Raw genomic sequence first — 21,141 nt, 5'->3', positions numbered from 1 at the left:
TACAATTTCAACAACTTCGAACATATATTCAATCGTTAGCAAAAAATGGGGCATTAGATAGACGGCTATGGAATTTGAGCAGTTATTAATACAGGAACAAAAAGCAACACATGTATTATCTGTAATATATCAATACCTTCTCCCAAAGAACATCCGGGGGTCTGAGGGTCCTATCCCTACCTCAATTCGGTTAGACCTAATATTTATAACTAGATGGTAGAAAGAACTGGGAAGGATCATTACCAGATCAGAATGGGAAAGAGCCTTTCTTATAGCACATAAGCTATCAATATCTAGTAGATACCAGGAAAGAAACTACAGAATCTTAACAAGATGGTACAGATGCCCAGTAGATATGCATAAAATTAATAGTGTAAATGATGAGACATGCTGGAGATGTCATAATGCAAAAGGTACAGTTTCTCCTATATGGTACTACTGTCTGGAAAAGTTGATATTCTGGACTAAGATTTATATATATCATAAAATCACAGGGATTAATGCTCAACCAGAGGCACTAATTTCTCTCCTGTCTATGATTCCAGGATCCATAAAAAACATAAAAATGGGTATTTTAAGACATATGCTGGTAGCAGCATGTACAATCATAGCTCGGAACTGGAAGAAAACAGGGATGCTCTCAATTTGAGAATGGATATGCGAAAAGAGCGAGATGCGTACTCTGGAGATGGCGATAGAATCGGAAGCGAACCCTAAAGAACAAACTCTAAAGACATGGTAGCAATGTGTAGAGTTTAGAGCCTCCACACTAATATCAACATACATGTAGAGTTTCATACCAGGGAAATCCCCCTCTCCTTTTTTCTTTTAGTTTTTGTGTGGTGTGTTGTAGTCGGTTTACGAGTGCAGGGAATGTATTGGTATGGGTGTGATAAACTAACGGCTAATAATTAACGGCTATGCTATTAGATGAGACTAGATCCATACAGCTATCAAAATGATGAATGGGTGGGTAATGGGTGATGTTAGATATTGTAATATTTGTATTGTTTTGTGTAAAATGAAAAATGTATAAAGATTATAAACAAAAATACGTGACTTTCTGTAACGAAAACTCAACCCATCTCTCTTTTGTCCTGACAGCAGATGGGAAGTCCTGGTACAGCTGCTGGTACACGGCACTGTACTGTTTGTGGTTGATGTGCGTGTAGTTTATATAGTGCTGACAGTGGTGCTAAAGTTTACTTACTGCTGGTTAGGAATATGTAATTGCTTGACTACCCATACCTTGGCTGCAGTTTTACTTTCATGTCCCCAATAATTTATATCCTGGTTATGGCAGAATAGAGGATAAATAGCGTAATATTTTAAGAGAATTTGATCACAGTTTATGGTGCAATAACTGTTTTAAAAGGGAGAAAAAACTAATATTTGTGGTAAACTTTTTTTTTTCTACTGTTCTAGGTTTGATCGTCACAAGTTGCATTCTCTGGTTACAGAGCGTTGCTACCCTGTAAGTAAACTTAAAGTGGAACTTTTTTCCTAATCTATTTACTGCTGTAAATGCTGATGTGGTACAATATTAAGATGTAAACAAGCTTGTGTGTAATCTTACCACTTGACCTCCGGAAGGTTTTACCCCCTTCTTGACCAGATCATTTTTTGCTATGCAGCACTGTGCTATTTAACTAGCGATTGCGCAGTCATCTAACACTGTACCAAAATTACATTTTTATTATTTTTTTTCACACAAATAGCTTTCTTTTGGTGATATTTGATCATTGCTGGGTTTTTACATAAGCAACATTTTTGTAAAAATAAAATATATTTTCTTTCTCGTACACCACGGGACACAGAGCCATTCATTACATAATGGGTTAAGGGTCACCAGCGGTGATTGGACACTGGCACAACCAATTGAACACAGTTCCCCTCCATATAACCCCTCCTATCAGGGAAGTACCTCCGTTTTTTCGCCAGTGTGTAAGGTGTTGGACGCGTGTAGGATGTGCTAAGGAAAGCTCTGCCAAAGAGACCCTCCTGGGGGTAAAAAGAGCTATGCTTTTGGATCCATCCAAGACACCAAATAAATTACGCTGAAACTGGATGGGATCCGGGCCTCATGCACAAGGCGTCGCCTGTAATGTCTCTCTTCTGAGGACTGGGCTCTAGGGTCCAGCACTTTCGCTCCATAAGCTAAAAGTCCTGGTAAGAGTCTTTTACAAGGCCCAGGGGAGAGGTCTCCTTTAAATAGGAACCCATATCCCTGAAGGTTGGCACACAAAACCCGCCGTGATGGGTGAAGATTGGTGCGGTCTGAATTTTCAGTAGAAAAACCTGTGGCGGGGATAAAGGTAAGAGGAAAAGGAATCCTAAGAACAATCTTAAGGACCTTTTTTCAATTTTGAGTAAGTTGTCTTCTCTTTTTTCGCCACTAGAGGGAATAAAGAGCCGAGTTTTACTCACCACGCTCTATACAGTGTCAAATCTGGCAGGACAAGCACACTTCCTCCGCTGCAGAGCCCTGCATAAGTACAGCCACCGCTTCTCTCCTCCAAACGCTGGGCAAGAACCCCACAGCACAGTCAGAAAAAGCAGGAGGAGGCGTGGGCACGCTGGTTTGAAAGCATGGCACACAATAAAGGAGCCATAAAGGAATCTCGGAGGCCGGCAGCTCTTCCTTTGGGACACAGCAGCATCCAGGGGGCACATAAGCTTTATGTGGTTGGTGGGGCACTGCCAAGAGAGACACCTACTCCATTGTATGAAACTGTGTGTTTAAGTTGCATACTTTGTGTAGATTGCTAAACTGAGCACAGTAGTATATGCGTGTGGTACCTCATCTTGTTGCTTGGTAATATGTCTTCCCTCTGAAGGAATTCAGGGACTAAGAAAGACAAAGCCCCGCTGCCCGAGACAAGGGGGCTCTAGCCGTGCCTGCTAGGTACCTTCCTCCCCTGTAAATTTTGACATACCTATACAGGAGGAGCCATTGCCAATATTAGGTGTAACAAGTTCTCCGGTGGCACCTGGGCCTGCATATGTCACTGAAGACACTTTTACCGCAGCCCTGGAAAAATTAGAAGAGAAGATCGCTACGCTAACCGCAAAGTCCTCGCAAATGGACAGAAAGCGAAGCAGATCTCCTTCGGTGGTTTTAAATCCCCTTTCAGAAAAATCTGAAGAGGAGAAGGATGAGGATGTTCTGCTGAAACAGTGCATACCTACAGAGGACAGGGATGAGGCGTCGGATGGATCAGGGATATCAGAGGAACCCTTCTCTGCTTCCCAGATGCTAAGATCACAGGTACAATGTTATGCTGAAACGGTGCATACTGCATTTCCGGTTCATCTGTTATTAAAAAAGTTAATCTACGCAGACTGGCTACATCCAGATAAGCGTTTCTCCCCTTCTAAGAAATTTGACTTTATCTTATGGAGAAAGAGTTTTCCAAGAAGTGGATTCTGCCTTCTGTAGATGCAGCCATTTCTTGTATAAATAAGAACCTGACTTGTCCAGTGGATAACGTACAGGTGTTTAAAGATCCTTTGGAAAAGAAGTTGTAATCTTTACTAAAATCTTCCTTCCTTCTGGCCGGTTCAGTTGCCCAACCTGCTGTAGCAGCAGTAGGCAGGTGTCGGGTCCTCAAGGACCAGGTAAAACAGGGGCTGAAGGAGCTTCCTCCAGAACAAGTCAAATTGTGGGAGAATTTGCCTAAAGCCTTATGTTTTACAATAGATGCTATGAGAGATTCATTTCAGCAAGCATCTCGTCTCATACTCCAGCTGGTGCATATGCACAGAATTCTTTGGCTAAAGCATTGGTCAGCAGAGGCACCATGCAAAAAACTTTTGGCCAGTTTCCCCTTCTATGGCGAACGCCTCTTTGGGGACGATTTGGAGAAAGATATCCAGAAGATATCGAGTGGGTAGACCATTCTATTACCAGAGAAGAAGAAAAACAAGCGACCTTGTTTTAAACGTTCTCTCTCCCTGGCCCCTGGTAAATCTACCTCCAGCCAGTGGCGACAGTATTTTCAGCCAGCCACAAAAACTAAAGAAGACCAGGCCCTTAGAAGAACAAAAAGCAATGGAGTTCAAAGGCTAACAAGCAAAACCCCAAAGCCTCTTCATGAAGAGGTGCCCCTGCTGCTTTGTCAGTTTTCAGCAGCGTGGCAGACAGAAATTCAGGACAGATGGGTAGTATCCCCAGTATCCTTGGGGTACAAGCTGGAATTTCGAGAGATCCCATCTTCTCAGTTCCGAAGCTCAAGGCTCTCCAAAGATCCACTAAAAAGAGCATCCTTCAAGGGATTGTATCACTTGCTGTCCCAAGGTGTGATCACAGAAGTACCCCTAAAGGAGCAAGGTTCAGGTTTTTATTCAAACCTCTTTGTGATTCCAAAACCAAAACCAAACGGAGATGTCAGACTCATCCTGGATCTAAGATCTCTAAATCAATTTCTGAACATTCGCCATTTCCGAATGGAAACTGTTCGATCAGTGGTCGCCACCCTACAAGGCGGAGAATTCATAGCATTGATAGACATCAAAGACACATATATACATGTGCCTATCCATCCCGCTCACCAAAAGTTCTTAAAGGGTCACTGAAGGAATTTTTTTTTTTAGCTAAATAGCTTCCTTTACCTTACTGCAGTCCTGGTTTCATGTCCTCATTGTTAGTTTTTGCTCTGATGTTGCTGTAATTCTGCTCTGTTGTGGACACTATCTGGTTGTCTGGCTCCTTATGAAAAAAGTCATGGGAGACTTTAGTTTCGTTTTCCTAGCCATGACTCTCTATGGCACTGTCCAGCACAGAGGCTTGAAATAACATGCAAAGACTAAATGAATCTTCACTTTCGTTTTTGCATCTAGGAGGCACATTATATGATTGCTTCTTATCTATTTTTAATCGTTTTTAAAAGGAATCAGTTAACTATTATGTCTCTATACCCTGTAAACAGTTATTTCAGCAAAAACATTTTTTTCCTTTAGTGATCCTTTAAGGTTTGCGGTAGAACATCGCCACTTCCAGTTTGTGGCTCTGCCCTTTGGTGTGGCTACCGCGCCCGGGTATTTACAAAGGTACTAGCCCCTCTGTTGGTAAATCTGAGGGCACAGGGCATAGCGATAACAGCCTATCGAGGCGATCTACTTGTGATAGATCAGTCAGTGGCAGGATTAGATCACGCTGTGCTCACCACAATAAAATACCTGGAACATTTAGGATGGATTGTAAACCTACACAAATCCTCAATACAAGCCCAAAGAAGGGTAGAGTATCTGGGCATGATAAAAGATACAGCCCAAAGCAGGGTATTCCTGCCAGAACCAAAGGTCAAGTCTCTAAAGGACCTGATCCACAAGGTCAAAGAAAAGAAAAGACTGTCCATCCCCCTTTGCATGAGGCTATTAGGGAAGATGGTAGCCTCCTTCGAGGCTGTCCCTTACGCCCAGTTTCATTCGAGACTACTTCAAGGCAGTATTTTAGCCGCCTGGAACAGGAAGATCCAAGCTCTGGATTTAACCATGCGCCTGTCTCCACAAGTGTGCCAAAGCTTCAGTTGGTGGTCAAAAACCAAGAACCTGCGGAAAGGAAAATCATTTCTCCGAGTTACCTGGAAGGTGGTGTCTACGGATGCCAGCATAATAAGCTGGGGAGCAGTGTCAGAAGAAGCTTCAGCCCAGGGAACCTGGGCCAAGACCGAAAAGAGCCTGCCCATCAACATACTGGAAATGCGGGCAGTGTACTTAGCCCTCAGAACCTGGACACACAGGTTACAGGGCCACCCAGTTCGGATTCAGTCTGACAATGCTACTGCAGTGGCTTACAGCAATCACCAAGGAGGCACCCACAGTCAGGGTGCTCAGAAGGAGTTGAATCGGATTTTGACATGGGCAGAAGAACATGTTCCTTGTCTCTCTGCAATCTTCATTCCAGGGGTAGAAAACTGGCAAGCGGACTATCTGAATCGCCAGCAGCTGTCACCAGGTGAGTGGTCTCTGCACCCCGATGTCTTTCAGGCCATATGACAGAAATGGGGGACCCCGGATGTAGACCTGCTAGCTTCCAGGTCCAACATGAAGTTGAACAACTTTGTATCCAGTACGAGAGATCCTCTAGCCTACGGATCGGATGCGCCAATAATGCCTTGAAATCAGTTCTCACTGATCTATGCATTTCCTCCGATCGCTCTCTTACAGAGGCTACTTTGCAGGATCAAGAAGGAAAGAATGCCTGTAATCCTAGTGGCCCCAAATTGGCCCAGAAGGCCCTGGTACGCCAAAATCATAAAGATGGTGGTAGAAAGACCTTGGAAGCTTCCACCTTTCATCCTTCCTTACAAAAGCTAAATTTGATGGTCTGGCTGCTGAGACCCACATTTTGAGAAAACGAGGCATCTCAGGTGCAGTTCTTTCTACAATCCTTAATGCTAGAAAGCCAGCCTCCAGGCTTATCTACTATAGAGTCTGGAAGGCATATGTTTCCTGGTGCGAAACCAAGAAATGGAATCCGCAGAAGTATGACATAAGCAGGATTCTCCTTTTTGCCAGTTAGGAGTGGATATGAAATTAGCCCTTAGTACCATCAAGGGTCAAATATTGGCTCTTTCAGTCTTTTTTCAAAGACCGCTGGCATCTCTTTCCCTAGTTCGGGCTTTCATTCAGGGGGTACTGCGGATGAATCCGCCAGTCAAGTCTCCCTTGTGCCCATGGTATTTTAATTTGGTATGGTCAGTATTGCAAAAGCAACCTTTTGAACCTATTCGCCAGGTTCCGATGATCCCTTTTAAGCAGGAAATTGCCCTTTTTGATTGCTATCTGAAGAGTATCTGAATTAGCAGCTCTTTCTTGCAAAGAGCCTTATTTATTTTGTCACAAAGACAATTGTACTACGACCCCATCCTGCCTTTTTACCTAATGTGGTGTCGTCTTTTCATTTAAATCAAGACATTGTTCTGCCTTCTTTTTTTCCTGATCCGCGGACATCAGAAGAAAAATTATTGCACTCTCTAGGTCTAGTGAGAGCAGTAAAGGTGTATCTGAAGGCAACAGCTCAGATATGCAAAAAATATGTTTTGCTTAAATTTGCCAGGTGGTCCCAAGAAGGGACAAGTGGCATCAAAATCCACTATCTCGTGGATTAAGGTGCACTCTACCAGGGCTATAAGTGCTTCATGGACAGTGCATCACCAGGCTTTGTAGGCTCAGATCTGTAAAGCTGCAACTTGGTCTTCAGTCCACACATTTTCCAAATTCTATCAAGTGGACGTGAAAGGACATGAGGATGCCGCCTTTGGGCGAAGTGTGCTGCAGGCAGCAGTATAGGGCTTCTTGTCCATAGCGGCCTGCTTGATCTATGTTTCCCACCCTTCATTGAGCATTGCTCTGGGACTTCCCATTATGTAATGAATGGCTTTGTGTTCCGTGGTGTACAATAAAGAAAACAGGATTTTTAAAACGGCTTACCTGTTAAATCCTTTTCTTGGAGTACACCACGGGACACGGAGGTCCCCCACCTTCTTATGGGAACCTTATTGCTTGCTACAAAACTGAGGTATTTCCCTGATGGGAGGGGTTATATGAAGGGGGAACTGTCTTCAATTGGTTGTGCCAGTGTCCAATCACCACCCTTAACCCCTTAAGGTGACCCTTAACCCATTATGTAAAGAATGGCTCTGTGTCCCGTGGTGTACTCCAAGAAAAGGATTTTTTAGGTAAGCTGTTTTAAAAATCCTGGCCCAGATTCACGTACGACTTACGCTGACGTATATTCTGATACGCCACGTAAGTTCTCTGATGCGCCGTCGTATCTATGCGCCTAATTCTTAAAAGATACGCCTGAATTTTAGCCTCATCCGACCAACGTAAGTCTCCTACGCCATCGTATCTTGGGCGCATATTTACGCTGGCCGCAAGGGGTGCTTCCATTGATTTACGCGTCGAATATGTAAATGACCTAGATACACTGATTCACAAACGTACTTACGCCCGTCGCAGTAATCTACGCCGTTTACGTAAGGCGTATGTCCGGCGTAAGTTTACCCCTCATAAAGCAGGGGTAGGTCATGTTAAGGTATGGACGTCAGAAACGTCTGAACAGCCGTCGTATTTTACGTCGTTTACGTAAGTGGGGCTGGGCGTAGGTTACGTTCACGTCGTAGGCATTGAGCCGGCATATCTTAGGGAGTATATGTGACGTGATTCTGAACATGCGCCGTTCGTTGGGCCCTTCATTTGCATGGGGTCACGGTTAATTTACATGTAGCACGCCCACTACCTTCCTACTTTGAATTATGCTGGCTTACACCGGCCAATTTACGTTACGCTGGCGCAAATATAGGAGCGAGTGCTTTGTGAATACTCAGCTTGCCTCTCAATGTTACGTCGGCGTAGCGCATTTGAGATGCGCTATGCCGGCACAAAGATGCGCCAATGTACCTGAATCCCGGCCCCTGTTTTTATCTCTGGAGTTTTAATGCATGCCAATATTCTGTGTGCTGTTATCATCTACTAGGAACCCCAGGTCCTTTTCTATCCTAGAATTCCCCAGAGGTTCTCCCTCCCAGTGTATAGATTGCATTCATATTTTTGCCACCCAAATGCATTTTACATTTTTCTACATTAAACCTCATTGGCCATGTAGTTGCCCACCCCATTAATTTGTTCAGATCTTTTTGCAAGGTTTCCACATCCTGCAGAGAAGTTATTGCCCTGCTTGGCTTAGTATCCGCAAATGCAGAGATTTTACTGTTTACCCCATCCTCCAGGTTGTTTATGAACAAATTAAATAGGATTGGTCCCAGCACAGAACCATGTGGGACCCCACTACTCACTCCTGACTTTTCAGAGTACTCCCCATTTATTACTACCCTCTGAAATCACCCTTGTAGCCAGTATTCAGGCCATGTACTCACTCTATGGTCCATGCCAATGGACCTTTTTTGTACAGTAAACTTTTATGGGGAACTGTGTCAAATGCTTTTGCAAAATCCAGATACACCACGTCTACGGCCTTCCTTTATCTAGATGGCAACTCTCCTCCTCATAGAAGGTTAATAGATTGGTTTGGCAAGAATGATTCTTCATGAATCCATGCTGATTACTGCTAATGATACCGTTCTCATTACTAAAATCTTGTATTTGGCCCCGTATCATCCCCTCCAAGAGCTTGCATACTATTGATGTTAGGCTAACAGGTCTGTAATTCACGGGGATGTATTTTGGGCCCTTTTTTAAATATTGGTGCTACATTGGCTTTTCTCCAATCACCTGTTACTAATTTTTACTGACAGTCTACTGATTGGAATAGTAACAATGGTCTGGAAATTACTTGACTGAGTTTCCTAAATACCCTCGGATGCAAGCCATCTGGTCCCAGTGATTTATTAATGTTAAGTTTCCCAAGTCTAATTTTAATTCTGTCCATTGTTAACCATGGAAGTGCTCGCTGTGATGTGTTATGAAGATAAACACTGCAGTTTTGTTTACTGAAGCCCTCCGATTCCCCCGGGAAGACTGAGCAGAAGAATAAATTCAATATCATTGTGGGGTCATTACAGGAGGTGATTGGCTCACTAAATTTCTAGTGTGATTTAACTTTTTTATTTACTTTTTTTTTTTTTTTTTTGGCGCTTATCGAACATAACCCACTGGTATATTTAGCACAACAAAATGGAAAGAAGAGAAATTAATTGTTGGAAAATTACATACTTACTCCTAAAGTGTCTCTAAACCCTAAAACAAAAATGTGTTCTTGCAACTTGCCAATCCTTAGATGGGGTGGTGCATTAGTTTTCTTTATGTTGTTTTTTCCTTGATTTTCACTTTGTGACTAGATTAAAGCTCCAGCAAACACGTTTTCTCATTTTAGTCTTTCTTTCTTCTTTTTTATTATACATTTCTTGTAAAAGGCAGTACAAAGTTTATATATTCAATATCATAAGTTGTACATGGACATTAGAATTATAACTGTGGTATTATCTAACCATCACATCTGATGATGTTAATGTCGTGGAATGCAAACATTCTAAACATAAGTGGGTTAAAGAAAAAGCGGTGTTACAGAAGTGTGATGAGGAAGAGACTCTGAGATTCAGGTAAAAAAAAGAGGTCAATGTGTAGTAGGACAGCGGGAAATTTGGTGTTGTGGCCACAGAGGATTCTCTGCTTTAATTATATCTGCGGGTATCATTCATCATAGTTCAATAAGGCGGCGATCAAAGTCCCTTACAAAAAAGTGAGTGACCCAACAGGGGCGTCGCTCGGGGGGTGCAGGCCACGCCCGGGTGACGCCCGTGGGTAGCGGCACCGCTAACACCGCCTGATACCCCGCTCCTCTCTGATCTTGTGGCTCTGTCCCTCAGCGGAGGAGGTGGAGATGAAGGACACACACCGCTGTGTGTATCCGTCTGCCGTCTGTACACTCTATTATGTGTAATGTATATGGACATGTGTGGGGGAGGGGCGCTATAGGGGGGCAAGGGGAACCTGCACTGAGGGTGGTGTTTATACTGAAGGGGGGGTCTGCACGAAGTGGAGGATTGTATTCTGAGGGGAGTCTGCACTGAGGGGGGATTCTATACTAAGGGGGGATCTTCACTGAGAGGGAGTGTCGATACGGAGGGGGGTCTTCACTAAGTAACGGATTGTATACTGAAAGGAGTCTGCTCTGAGGGGGGAATTCTATATTGAGGGGGGTCTGCACTGAGGTGGGGGTGTCTATACTGAGGGTGGGTCTGCACTAAGGGGTGGATTATATACTGGGGGGGTCTGCACTGAGGGGGGGGGGATTCTATACTGATGGGGAGGTCTGCACTGAGGCAGGGGGGTCTGCATTGATCCAGCGGGGTCTGCACTAAGAGGGGGGTTCTATACTGATGGGGGGGTGTCTGTACTGTATTGGGGGGTCTGCACTGAGGGAGGGAGTCAGTACTGATGGGGGAGGTCTTTATTGATTGAGGGGGTCTATACTGAGGAAGAGGGGTCTGTACTTGGTGAGCAGGATCTATACTGCTGGAGGGGAGTCTGTAGTTGGTGAAGGGGGGTCTGTACTGAGAGAGAACTATATGTAGTTAAATCTCAGATACCCTAGTGACTCCACTGACTGTATCTGAGATTTAACCTCAGACAGAAATGTTTTTTCTGATCGCAAACCTTTGCAATTGTCTGCTTCATGGCTGTCAGGACAATGGTCTTGAGTGTAAATTGGTGTTTGGAAATCCCAGTGGGTCTCCAATTTTGAGAAGCACTTCATAAGGATTCATATGGAGCGTCTTGTGCAAAAGAGCCCCCAAGATTGTGTATGCATTTGACCAGAATCTGTGGGCAGTACAACATGTCCACTAAAGCTAATCAGTTTACAGCAACAGGGTGTTTTTTTTTTTCTTCTTCTTTTTTTTTTACAGTACATCATACAGTACACAGGACTTGACTCTGTGACAATGACTTCTATGCCACTACCTTCAGGTGATTGCACACTGGTAAAATCTTTGCTGGGACCGCCCTGATCATTCTGAAGCTCCAGTTTTTTTGCTAGTGTTTTTAAAGTGATTGTAAAGTCGGAAGGTTTTTTATCCTAATGCTTTTCATGCGTTAAGATAAAAAGCTTTCTGTGTGCAGCAGCCCCCCTAATACTTACCTGAGCCCCATTTCTGTCCAGACTCTCCCTCCTGATTGGCTTAGACAGCAGTGGCGCCATTCGTGCCCGTTGCTGTCAGTCAGCCAATCAGGAGATAGATGGGGCAAGGCCAGACCACGGCTCCGTGTCTGGATGTACACAGAAAGCTGTGACTCAACTCGAGTGCCCCCATAGCAAGCTGCTTGCTGTGGTGGCACTCAATGGGGATGGGGGCACTCCACGGGGATGGGGGGGGGCAGCAGCACAAAAGAGGGACCTGAGAAGAGAAGGATCTGGGCTGCTCTGTGCAAAAACTAAGACTATACACTCCCCTTTAGGGAAAAATTAAAACGGGTGTCTCTTCTAACTCCCCTTCTGCTGCATACCCGACATCTATTTTGGCATCTTTGGCCTGCTTCTGTTGGTGGAATACTCTCAGGGAAATGGCGCTCATTAAGTCTGCTCACATAATCTGCAAATTTTTTCTGGGGGGAGGGGGATTCTTGCTGGTAGATGAGGGACGTGAGAATTTCATCTATAAATTTGAGGAAGGTGGTGGGTCTTTCCGTGGATTTGTGGTAAGTGACATACGCAATGTAAATGGCTAACTGATTAATATAATTTCTCTTTCGTTCATTGACGGGCACGGCACTTTCAATCTCGACCTTAGGGGTTATATCGCCATCTTCAGGAGAGGACTAGGCAGAACATGTAAAAACAGTAAAACTGCACAGTACCGCCCAGAGGGCAGTTGTACTTGCTATAACCCCTCACACTGTATCCAGCAGCTCAGTTTTTTCTACCTAATCTAGGAGAAGGACCTGGCTCCCGGTGGGGTCCTGGTGATTTATTTATTTTTTTCTGCCGACTCCTGTGATCTACTATCAACAGCCGGGCTGGGTGACAGGCTGGATAATATAGATCCTGGTAGTCTCCCCAGCCCAGCCATCGAGCGTGAGCAGACCTTAGCTACGCGCTGGGTCGGCCACGACATGCCCTATCATCCAGGGGTGGCCGGTGAGCTATATACTCAGGGGCACACATATGACCGGGCTACTGCTGTCCGTGTCACAGTGTGCCGTGGCCAACAGCCACCCCGTACCACTCGGGTGATGGGTCTGACAGTGGAATGTGTCCAGCAATCCCCCACAGGACGGGCAAGTATGGTTCCTCCTGTCCCCGGCAGGTTGGAGTTGCTGGGCATTCCTTGGAAGGTCGACTAGGGGTCTCTAACTCTCCCTTTCTTCTCTCCCTGTCCTTTTCCCTCCTCCCCAAGCTCGGGCCGCTGTGTGACTGACGGGGGTCCTCTGGGGGGAATCCGAGTCCTGGCAGGGAGTTGCGCTGGGGTTTGGATGGTCCTTCTCTGTTTTCTGGGGTGGACAGTACATTGTGGGATTTTCTAGTGTACTTGTGTGAGGCCGCAGCGTGGTCGCGGCCATTTTGGTGGGTTTTAGCCAGGAAAGGCCGGCAGCCATTTTCCCGGAGCCTGCAGGCGTTTGAGGCGGCTGGTGACATTTTCTTGTGGTTTGAGTTTTGTTTTACCTCTAGCGCTAGGACTTTTTGGAATGGCGTAAATTACACAGAGCGCCTTGTGACTGACACAGAAGACGGCAGCGCAGTGCCTAGGTCAGGGTAGTGAGTCCTGCGGGGGGGCCCTCAGTCTGTGGCATCTAGGAGGGTGGCCTTTTTAGCGGCTTGCCTTCGGTCCCTAACGGGTGTCAGGCGAGTGTGGGTCAGCATGGCGTCAGAAGCTGACGCTTCTTCCCCAGACATCCCTGTGGTGGCAACCAGTTTCCCTGCACCTGGGCCTACAGGCGCTTTATCGGTGCTCCTGGAGTCTTTTGTTGCCAGGGTGAAAGCGGTGTGCGGGCACAAGGGGGGTAAAAAACGCCCCCTCCCCCACTGTCTTCTGGGGAAAGCTCTGATTCAGACTCGGGCCTTGCTGTGGCACGCAGCCCCTGTTCTGACGTTTCAGAGGATGCAGACCAGGTCCTTTCGGAAAGTGAGGATGACTCAGTGTCTGGGTCAGCGCAGGAAAGGGCGCTGGTATGAGCGCTTATCACAGCGGTGCGGTATACTCTAAAGATGGAGGATACGGCAGGGGCATCTACAGAGGTGTCGGTCCCTTTTGGGTCCCACAAGCCGACCCGCATGGAACTGGCAGACCAGTTGGTGCATGGCCTTAAGTATGTCTGCCATGTGGCCTTAGATACAGCTCCTTTGCTTTCTAGAGCCTCAGTATCTGCTGTGGTGCTCCGTTGCCTGATTTGGTTAAAATGCTGCGGACCAGGCATCTAAGAAGGCTCTGGCAGATTTGCCCTTCCAGGGGGAGAGGCTATTTGGAGCCTCACTGGATGACATTATTAAGAATGTTACTGGGGGTAAGAGTACGTTGCTCACACAATCCAGAAAAGGTAAGGAGCCACGCCGTAGGCCAGGGCCCTCCTTTTCCGCTCAGAAGCCTTTTTTTTTAGTCCGCCCTGGTCCGCCGGTAAGTGTTCCCAGGCCGACAAGGTGCCCGCTGAGGGACAGAAGCGTCACTGGTTTCGCAAACCAAACAAGCCTGCAAGCAAATCTATGGCTGCATGAAGGTTTGCCCCCGCCCGACTCTCAGGTGGGGGGGTCGCCTTCGGGAATTTGCAGCTCGGTGGACCTCCCTCCTTTCCTACCAGTGGGTTTGCGAAGTGGTGTCATCGGGATACAAGATAGTTCCTTTCTTGTCTTTCTTTGGAGCAGTGCAAGACATGCTGAGGCGTGGGGTGATAGTGCCTGCGCCGTCGCCGGAAAGGTTTCAGGGATTCTACTCCAATCTGTTTGTAGTCCCAAAGAAGGATGGTGTCCGTCCGATCCTGGATCTCAAGGCCCTCAACTGCTTTGTAAAAGTACAAAGGTTCAGGATGGAATCAGTTTGCTCTGCGGTCGCTGCACTTCATCCGGGGGATTTATTGGTGTCCTTGGACATTAAGGACGCATACTTGCATGTCTTCATATGCGTCAGGCATCAGAAGTTTCTGCGATTTTGCGGTCGGGGAAAGCACTACCAATTTGTAGCTCTCCCCTTTGGCCTGGCATCGGCTCCAAGGGTTTTCACCAAGGTGCTTGCCCTGATTCTGGCTTTGCTGAGGCAACGAGGGATCGCGATCGTGGGATACCTGGACGACCTTCTTCTGAGAGCAGCTTCCGCCTCAGAATTAGGGGAGGATGTGGCGATCGCCAGTCAGACTCTCTTCGGGAGTTTGGTTGGGTACTGAACCTCCAGAAGTTAGTGTTGGTGCCGACTCAACGCCTGGAGTACCTGGGCTTGATTCTGGACTCCTCCGAGGCAAACGTTTTTTTTTCTCCCTTTAGACAAGCTGCAGACTCTTCAGGCTGCGGTGAAGATGTTGGCGTCCCGCAGGTGGTCGTCACTGCGCTTTTGCATGCGAGCCCTGTGTCACATGGTGGCCACTTTCAAGGCGGTACCGTATGCTCAATTCCACACGCGCAAAAGGAGATTCTGTCCAAATGGGACAAGTCTCCGCTGTCTCTGGATTATCGGATTTGGGTGAGCCACCTAGTCAGGGAATCCTTGGTCTGGTGGCTGAGGTCTCCGGCCCTTCAATCCGGGAGGTCGTTCCTTCCTTTTAATTGGACGGTGATCATGATGGAGGCCAGCCTGACCGGTTGGGGGGAGTTTGGGGCGTACAGTCGGCACAGGTTTGCTGGACGCAGGAAGAATCCTGCCTGCCAATCATTGTGCAGGAACTTCGGGCAATCAGGCGGTGCCTCTCCACATGGTCACAGAGGCTGCAGGGACGCCCAGTCAGGATCCAATCGGACAGCGCCACAGCGGTGGTGTATGTCAACCATCAAGGAGTAACGAGGAGCTCGGCTGCAGCTTTGGAGGTCGCTCACATCCTGCGGTGGGCAGAGCAAATCGTGCCGGCTCTATCGGCCGTGTACATTCCGGGCGTAGAAAACTGGCAAGCTGACTACCTAAGTCGTCAGATGCTGGACCAAGGGGAATGGTCGCTACATCCGGATGTATTTCGACTCCTTTGCCTGAGATGGGGCATGCCAGACGTGGATCTTCTAGCTTCTCGACTCAATCATAAGGTATTGAGGTTTGTGGCCAGGTCCAAAGATCCCTGGGCGGATGCGGAAGACACGCTGGTAGCTCCATGGGGGCATTATCGGCTGATTTATGCGTCGCCCCGCTAAAACTTCTCCCTCGTCTGCTTCGCAGAGTGGAGACCGAGGGGATTCCGGTGATTCTAATTTGCCCCAGATTGGCCTCGGCGTCCCTGGTACGCCGACATAGTTTGAATGGTGGCGGATGTTCCTTTGGCGACTGCCGATGTAAGAGGACCTTCTGTCGCAAGGTCCTATACTTCATCCTGCTTTACAGTCGCTGGCTTTAACGGCATGGCTGTTGAAGGTCAGGTGCTAAGGGTCCGAGGTCTGTCTGATTCGGTAATCTCAACCATGCTGAAGGTGCGGAAGTCATCTTCTCAAAAGATTTATCATCGCACGTGGAAGGCCTACATCTCTGTGTGAGGAGATGGGGTGGCGTCCGCGTACATATTCGGTTTCCACGATCCTGCTATTTTTGCAGTGGGGAGTGGATCAAAAACTTGCCTTAAGCACCATTTAAGGGGCAGATATCAGCCTTGGCTGTCTTTTTTCAGTGACCCCTGGCAACTCATTAATTGGTGAATACGTTTTGCAGGGGGTTTGACATGTGCCCCTCCAGTTCGGCCACCGCTGCCTCGGTGGGATTTAAATCTGGTACTCTCGGCGCTTCAGAAACCGCCTTTTGAGAACATTGGGAAAATCCCCCAATTGACACTCTCTCAGAAAGTAGCTTTTCTGGTGGCTATTACATCTGCCAAGAGGGTTTCTGAATTGGCCTTGTCTTGCAAGTCTCCCTACTTGATCCTCCACAAGGATAAGGCGGTGCTACGCCCGCAGACTTCATTTCTCCCAAAAGTTGTTTTGGCGTTTCATCTAAATGGGGACATTGTCCTTCTATCCTTGTGTTCTCGGCCATTGTCCTTCCGTCCTTGTGTCCTCGGCCGTCGCATCCTAAAGAGATTGCCTTGCATTCCTTGGACGCGGTCCAGGCTCTGAGGGTGTATATGTCTGCTACGGCTCCGTTTTCGGGAGGTCGGATTCACTGTTTGTGTCGGTAGCTGGTCCGAAGAAGGGCCTGTCGGTCTCGTCGGACACCATGTCTCAGTGAATTAGACAGATTGCAAATGCCTAATATGTCTGAATGTCACTGAATACCACCAGCAGCTGCGATTATATTTAGAAGCCCATCAACAAGCTCCAACAAGCTCCAAACCTCAGGGGTTTCCCTAGGTTACAACGTGCATAAACGGGTAACTCCAGCAAAAGACAACACCTGCAAGGATTTCAACAAAGGGCGAGTCACCTCTCCCTACTTAATGTTCTATCGCCTGAAATATTGTATTGGTTGGACTGTATTAGACTGCGACTCTTTTTTTATAACATATAGTAAGCAGAAGGTGAACGCCACGATACATGGTATCGTTTGGATACCCTCCAAGCAAGAATAGCGGTTCTCCCCTAAGAAAAAAAATAATAAAAATATATGAGATATAGGATACGGAACGTCTACTAACTAAAGTATTAGCATAATATAATCTTGCTACAGTTTTGCTCTTACTATTACTCTCACTCTGTCACTCAACTGCTTGATTTGCTAGATTTGAAACAAACTGTCTAAATTGCAAATTGAAATTGAAAAGCTGTCTGACTGGCTAAGATCTGTCTGTTCGTCTGATTATCTCCAGTCTTTCTTGCGTGTTTTTTCTATGCTTTTTTCTGCTTTCTTTCTACACTGGCTTAGAGGGCAGCAAGAATGAGAGGTCGACCAGTAGGAGGAGCAGCAGCTAATGCCCCCAAAATAAGCGCCAGTCCGGGTACTATAAAAAAAATATGACTCAAAACTGTTCTAAAGATAGCCCTAGTAAAATATTAGGGGTCAAAAGCAGATTATCGGAGGGCCAACAGAAAAACGGTCAGAAGGCATTCTGAAATTGTTAAAATTGCAGAGACAGAGGAGGAAGCCGCGGAAATACACAGAGCCAGTCATAAAGACCTACCTCCATCAAAAGGAGAGTTAACGGAGATGTTCTCGAGATTAGAACTATCCATTTCAAGGATGGAGCTTTTGTTAAAAAATTAGATATCGTTATTACATGAGGATATGAACCATCTATTAAGAAGAGTTGAAGAAACCAAGGAAAATTTGTACTTTCAAGCAGCTGAAGTGACAGAGTTAAAAAAGCAGATGAAGGATCCTTGGACCTTGGGAAGGCTGCAATCCCCCAATATGAGAGGGAAAGGGGGGGTGGGTTTGGGTGTAGAGGTCAGCAATGGGTCACGGCGGGAGGGGGGAGGCACGTGGGTAGGGGGAGGGGGAGGGCGGGTTTGGATTGGGGTTCTCTCCAAATTATAAGAAATAAGACACTGCATGTGGCTATGTACGGATGCCTATTGAAAACCTGTCGATACACTGAAAAGATCTACACGTACCAATTAGGATTATACAGTAAAATGGCGGGAGTGTGGAGGGCGATAACCCAGTAGATATTATGGGCACTTTAAAAATACTTTTGTATAATAATATGGGGGCTGAACACTCCCATAAAAAGGGGTAATATTCTGAGAGAACTAAAATATCTCAAAGCGGATGTAGTACTATTACAAGAGACCCATATCTCGCAGGATTCAAATGTTAAAATCTGCTCACACGATTACCCACTATGGTACTATGGGGACTCCAGACTAAACGTGCGAAGGGAGTTGCCATAGGTTTTGCCAAGGAAGTAGGATTTGTCCCGGGGGAGAGAATAGTAGACCCAGAAGGGCGCTATCTTTTGCTTAGGGGCAAAATAAACAAAGTTGACTATTCCATAGCGAATATCTATGGTCCAAACCAAAACTCTATAAAATTTCTTAAGGGTGTTATCGAGATATTTATGGATTTTAAGAAAGGCGGGTAATCATGGCCGGGGACATGAATCTCTGTCTGGACCCAGATGTCGATTGTACGTCACGTGTGCAGCGGGCTGGGAACGCACAATGGAAATCACTTAAAAAGAAACGACACCAATTAATGGATGTTTGGAGAACACAACATCCGAAAATACGTGACTATAAATTCCACTCTGCTGTACACTGGACGTACTCAAGAATCGACTTATTTTTGGTGGACCATAGATTACTGGATGCAGTGACAAGTTATGATATTGGAATAGTTACTTTGTCGGATCATGCTCCTGTATCTATTAACTTAAAAATAGAGGGAGCACAAAAGATTAATATTATCTGGAGATTTAATGAAGATCTAATACAAGATGAAGAGGTCGCAGATAGGATTACAAGGGAATTAGAGCTGTATTTTAAAACAAATAGCTCAGAACATATGTCAGAATCATTAGTATGGGAGGCTCATAAGGCCTATATTAGGGGCATACTGATTGCTATAGGAACAACGGAAAAAAAAGAAAGCAGGAGGAAATGTGATGAGTTACATAAAACAATCTTTGATCTCGAACAGAGGCCCACAAACAAATAGGCGATCATGAAGTTGAACTTACTGTTATTCTAAAAAGAGAGGAATTAAGAGATCTCATTGAACAACAAAATAGAGCGGCTTTCTACAGACTTAAGAGAGGTACCAATGGGGTGACCTGTCGGGAAAATATCTAGCCAAAATGGGTAAAGGTTGTAAGGTTGTCATGGTCTTACCTCTTTGCAGGCTTCTTCTCACTGACGTGCTGGCGGCCATCTTGCTTCATGGGGTTCTTGTAACCTGCCTCACTCTGCGGCTCCTCCTTCCCACTGGGAGGAGCTGGCTGCTCTGCATATATATATGACGGCAGCTGCAGAATTTCCTCGCTTGGGCCTCTCGTCTGTTACCCCTTCTGTGATCGTGCTGCTTGTTCCTGGTTACCGACCCGGCTACGGACGTTCCTTCTGGTTCCTGATCCCCGGCTTCGTTTCACCCCATCTCTGGCTACAGACTCCGGCTCGGCTGACGTTCTTCCCTGGCTATCGACCCTGGCACTGTTGGACGACTCTTCTGGCGGTTATGATCGTCAGCGTGGACTTTGACCTTGCTGTTTGGTTTCCAATAAAGATCCTCTTATTCATTTATCTGTTTTGTATGTCTGATTCATGCTTTCATGACAAAGGTATACACAAGCCCTGAAATCGCGAGAGTATTCCAAGAAAATTATGGGAAGCTGTACTTGATAACCCAAAGTGACCCCCCAGATAAAGTAAAAAGGAGATCAGACAATACTAAAAAAATATTAACCGAAACAGGTTTAAAAAAAAATACCGGCGGATAAATTTAGTTTTCTAGAAGACCCCATAACTGAAACGGAAAAATTTAAAGGAGTCCCCCACAGGGAAAAGCCCAGGTCCTGATGGGCTGACAACTGCATACTATAAGAAGTTTAGCGACATTCTGGTCCCCAAGATGTGTTCTTACATGAATGGTATCGGCACTAATTGGGAGATCCGCCGTGAGGCATTGGAGGCCGCGATTACGATAATCCCCAAGGTAGGCAAGGATCCCTCTTTGTGTTCTAGTTACAGACCCATCTCCCTACTAAATGCGGATGTGAAGCTGTTCGCCATAATATTAGCTGGCAGAATGAAGACAATCATGAAGGATCTGGTACATACCGATCAAGTGGGTTTTATCCCAGGCAGGGAAAGTAGGGATAACAGCATTAGAACGCTCCTACTGATACAGAAAATAAAAAAGTAAGTCCCCAGGTCTACTTCTGTCAATAGACGCTGAAAAAGCGTTTGACAGAGTAGACTGGGGATTTCTCCAGAACACATTAGAGGTTTACGGGGTGGGACCTAAGATGCTGGGGTGGATAAATGCTCTTTACAATCACCCAACCGCTAGAGTCAAAGTAAACGGGATGGTATCGGGGCCATTTGAGATGTTTAACAGGACCCGACAGGGGTGTCCCCTGTCCCCCTTACTGTTTATCCTATCTCTAGATCCATTGCTGGCGGGGATTAGAAATAATCCTGACATCAGGGGGATACAGATAGATGACGAGGAACACAAACTTGCGGCGTACGCCGATGATATTCTGCTTTACATAATGAACCCAACGATAACCCAACGATAACTCTCCCTAACTTATGAAAAACTCTTAAATCATATGGGTTAAAATATTTAGGAGTCAATATAACATCATCACCTGAGTCAATTTACCTACATAATTTCATTCCACTACTGAATGACATTAAAATGAATTTAACCACTTAAGCCCCGGACCTTTTAGGCAGCTAAATGCCCAGGCCAGGTTTTGCGATTCGGCACTGCGTCGCTTTAACAGACAATTGTGCGATGTGGCTCCCAAACAAAATTGGCGTCCTTTTCCCCCACAAATAGAGCTTTCTTTTGGTGGTATTTGATCACCTCTGCGGTTTTTATTTTTTGCGCTATAAACCAAAATAGAGCGACAATTTTGAAAAAAATGCAATATTTTTTACTTTTGCTGTAAATAAATATC

The 21,141-nt window shown here is 46.0% G+C and overlaps 1 protein-coding gene across 1 annotated transcript in view; it reads left to right on the top strand.

Annotated features, from left to right (window-relative positions):
• MRPL45 (mitochondrial ribosomal protein L45) overlaps positions 1 to 21,141 on the top strand; it is a 189,403-nt gene that overhangs the window by 111,897 nt on the left and 56,365 nt on the right. Inside the window, exon 5 of the mRNA XM_040329829.1 lies at positions 1,426 to 1,474. Coding sequence (XP_040185763.1) covers positions 1,426 to 1,474 — 49 coding nt within the window. The remainder of the gene's footprint in view (positions 1 to 1,425; positions 1,475 to 21,141) is intronic.

Source organism: Rana temporaria, chromosome 12, assembly GCF_905171775.1.
Source record: "Rana temporaria chromosome 12, aRanTem1.1, whole genome shotgun sequence".
Classification (NCBI taxonomy): domain Eukaryota; kingdom Metazoa; phylum Chordata; class Amphibia; order Anura; family Ranidae; genus Rana; species Rana temporaria.
The sequence above is the reverse complement of the archived record's forward strand: the minus strand, read 5'-3'. Positions and strand labels throughout refer to the sequence as shown.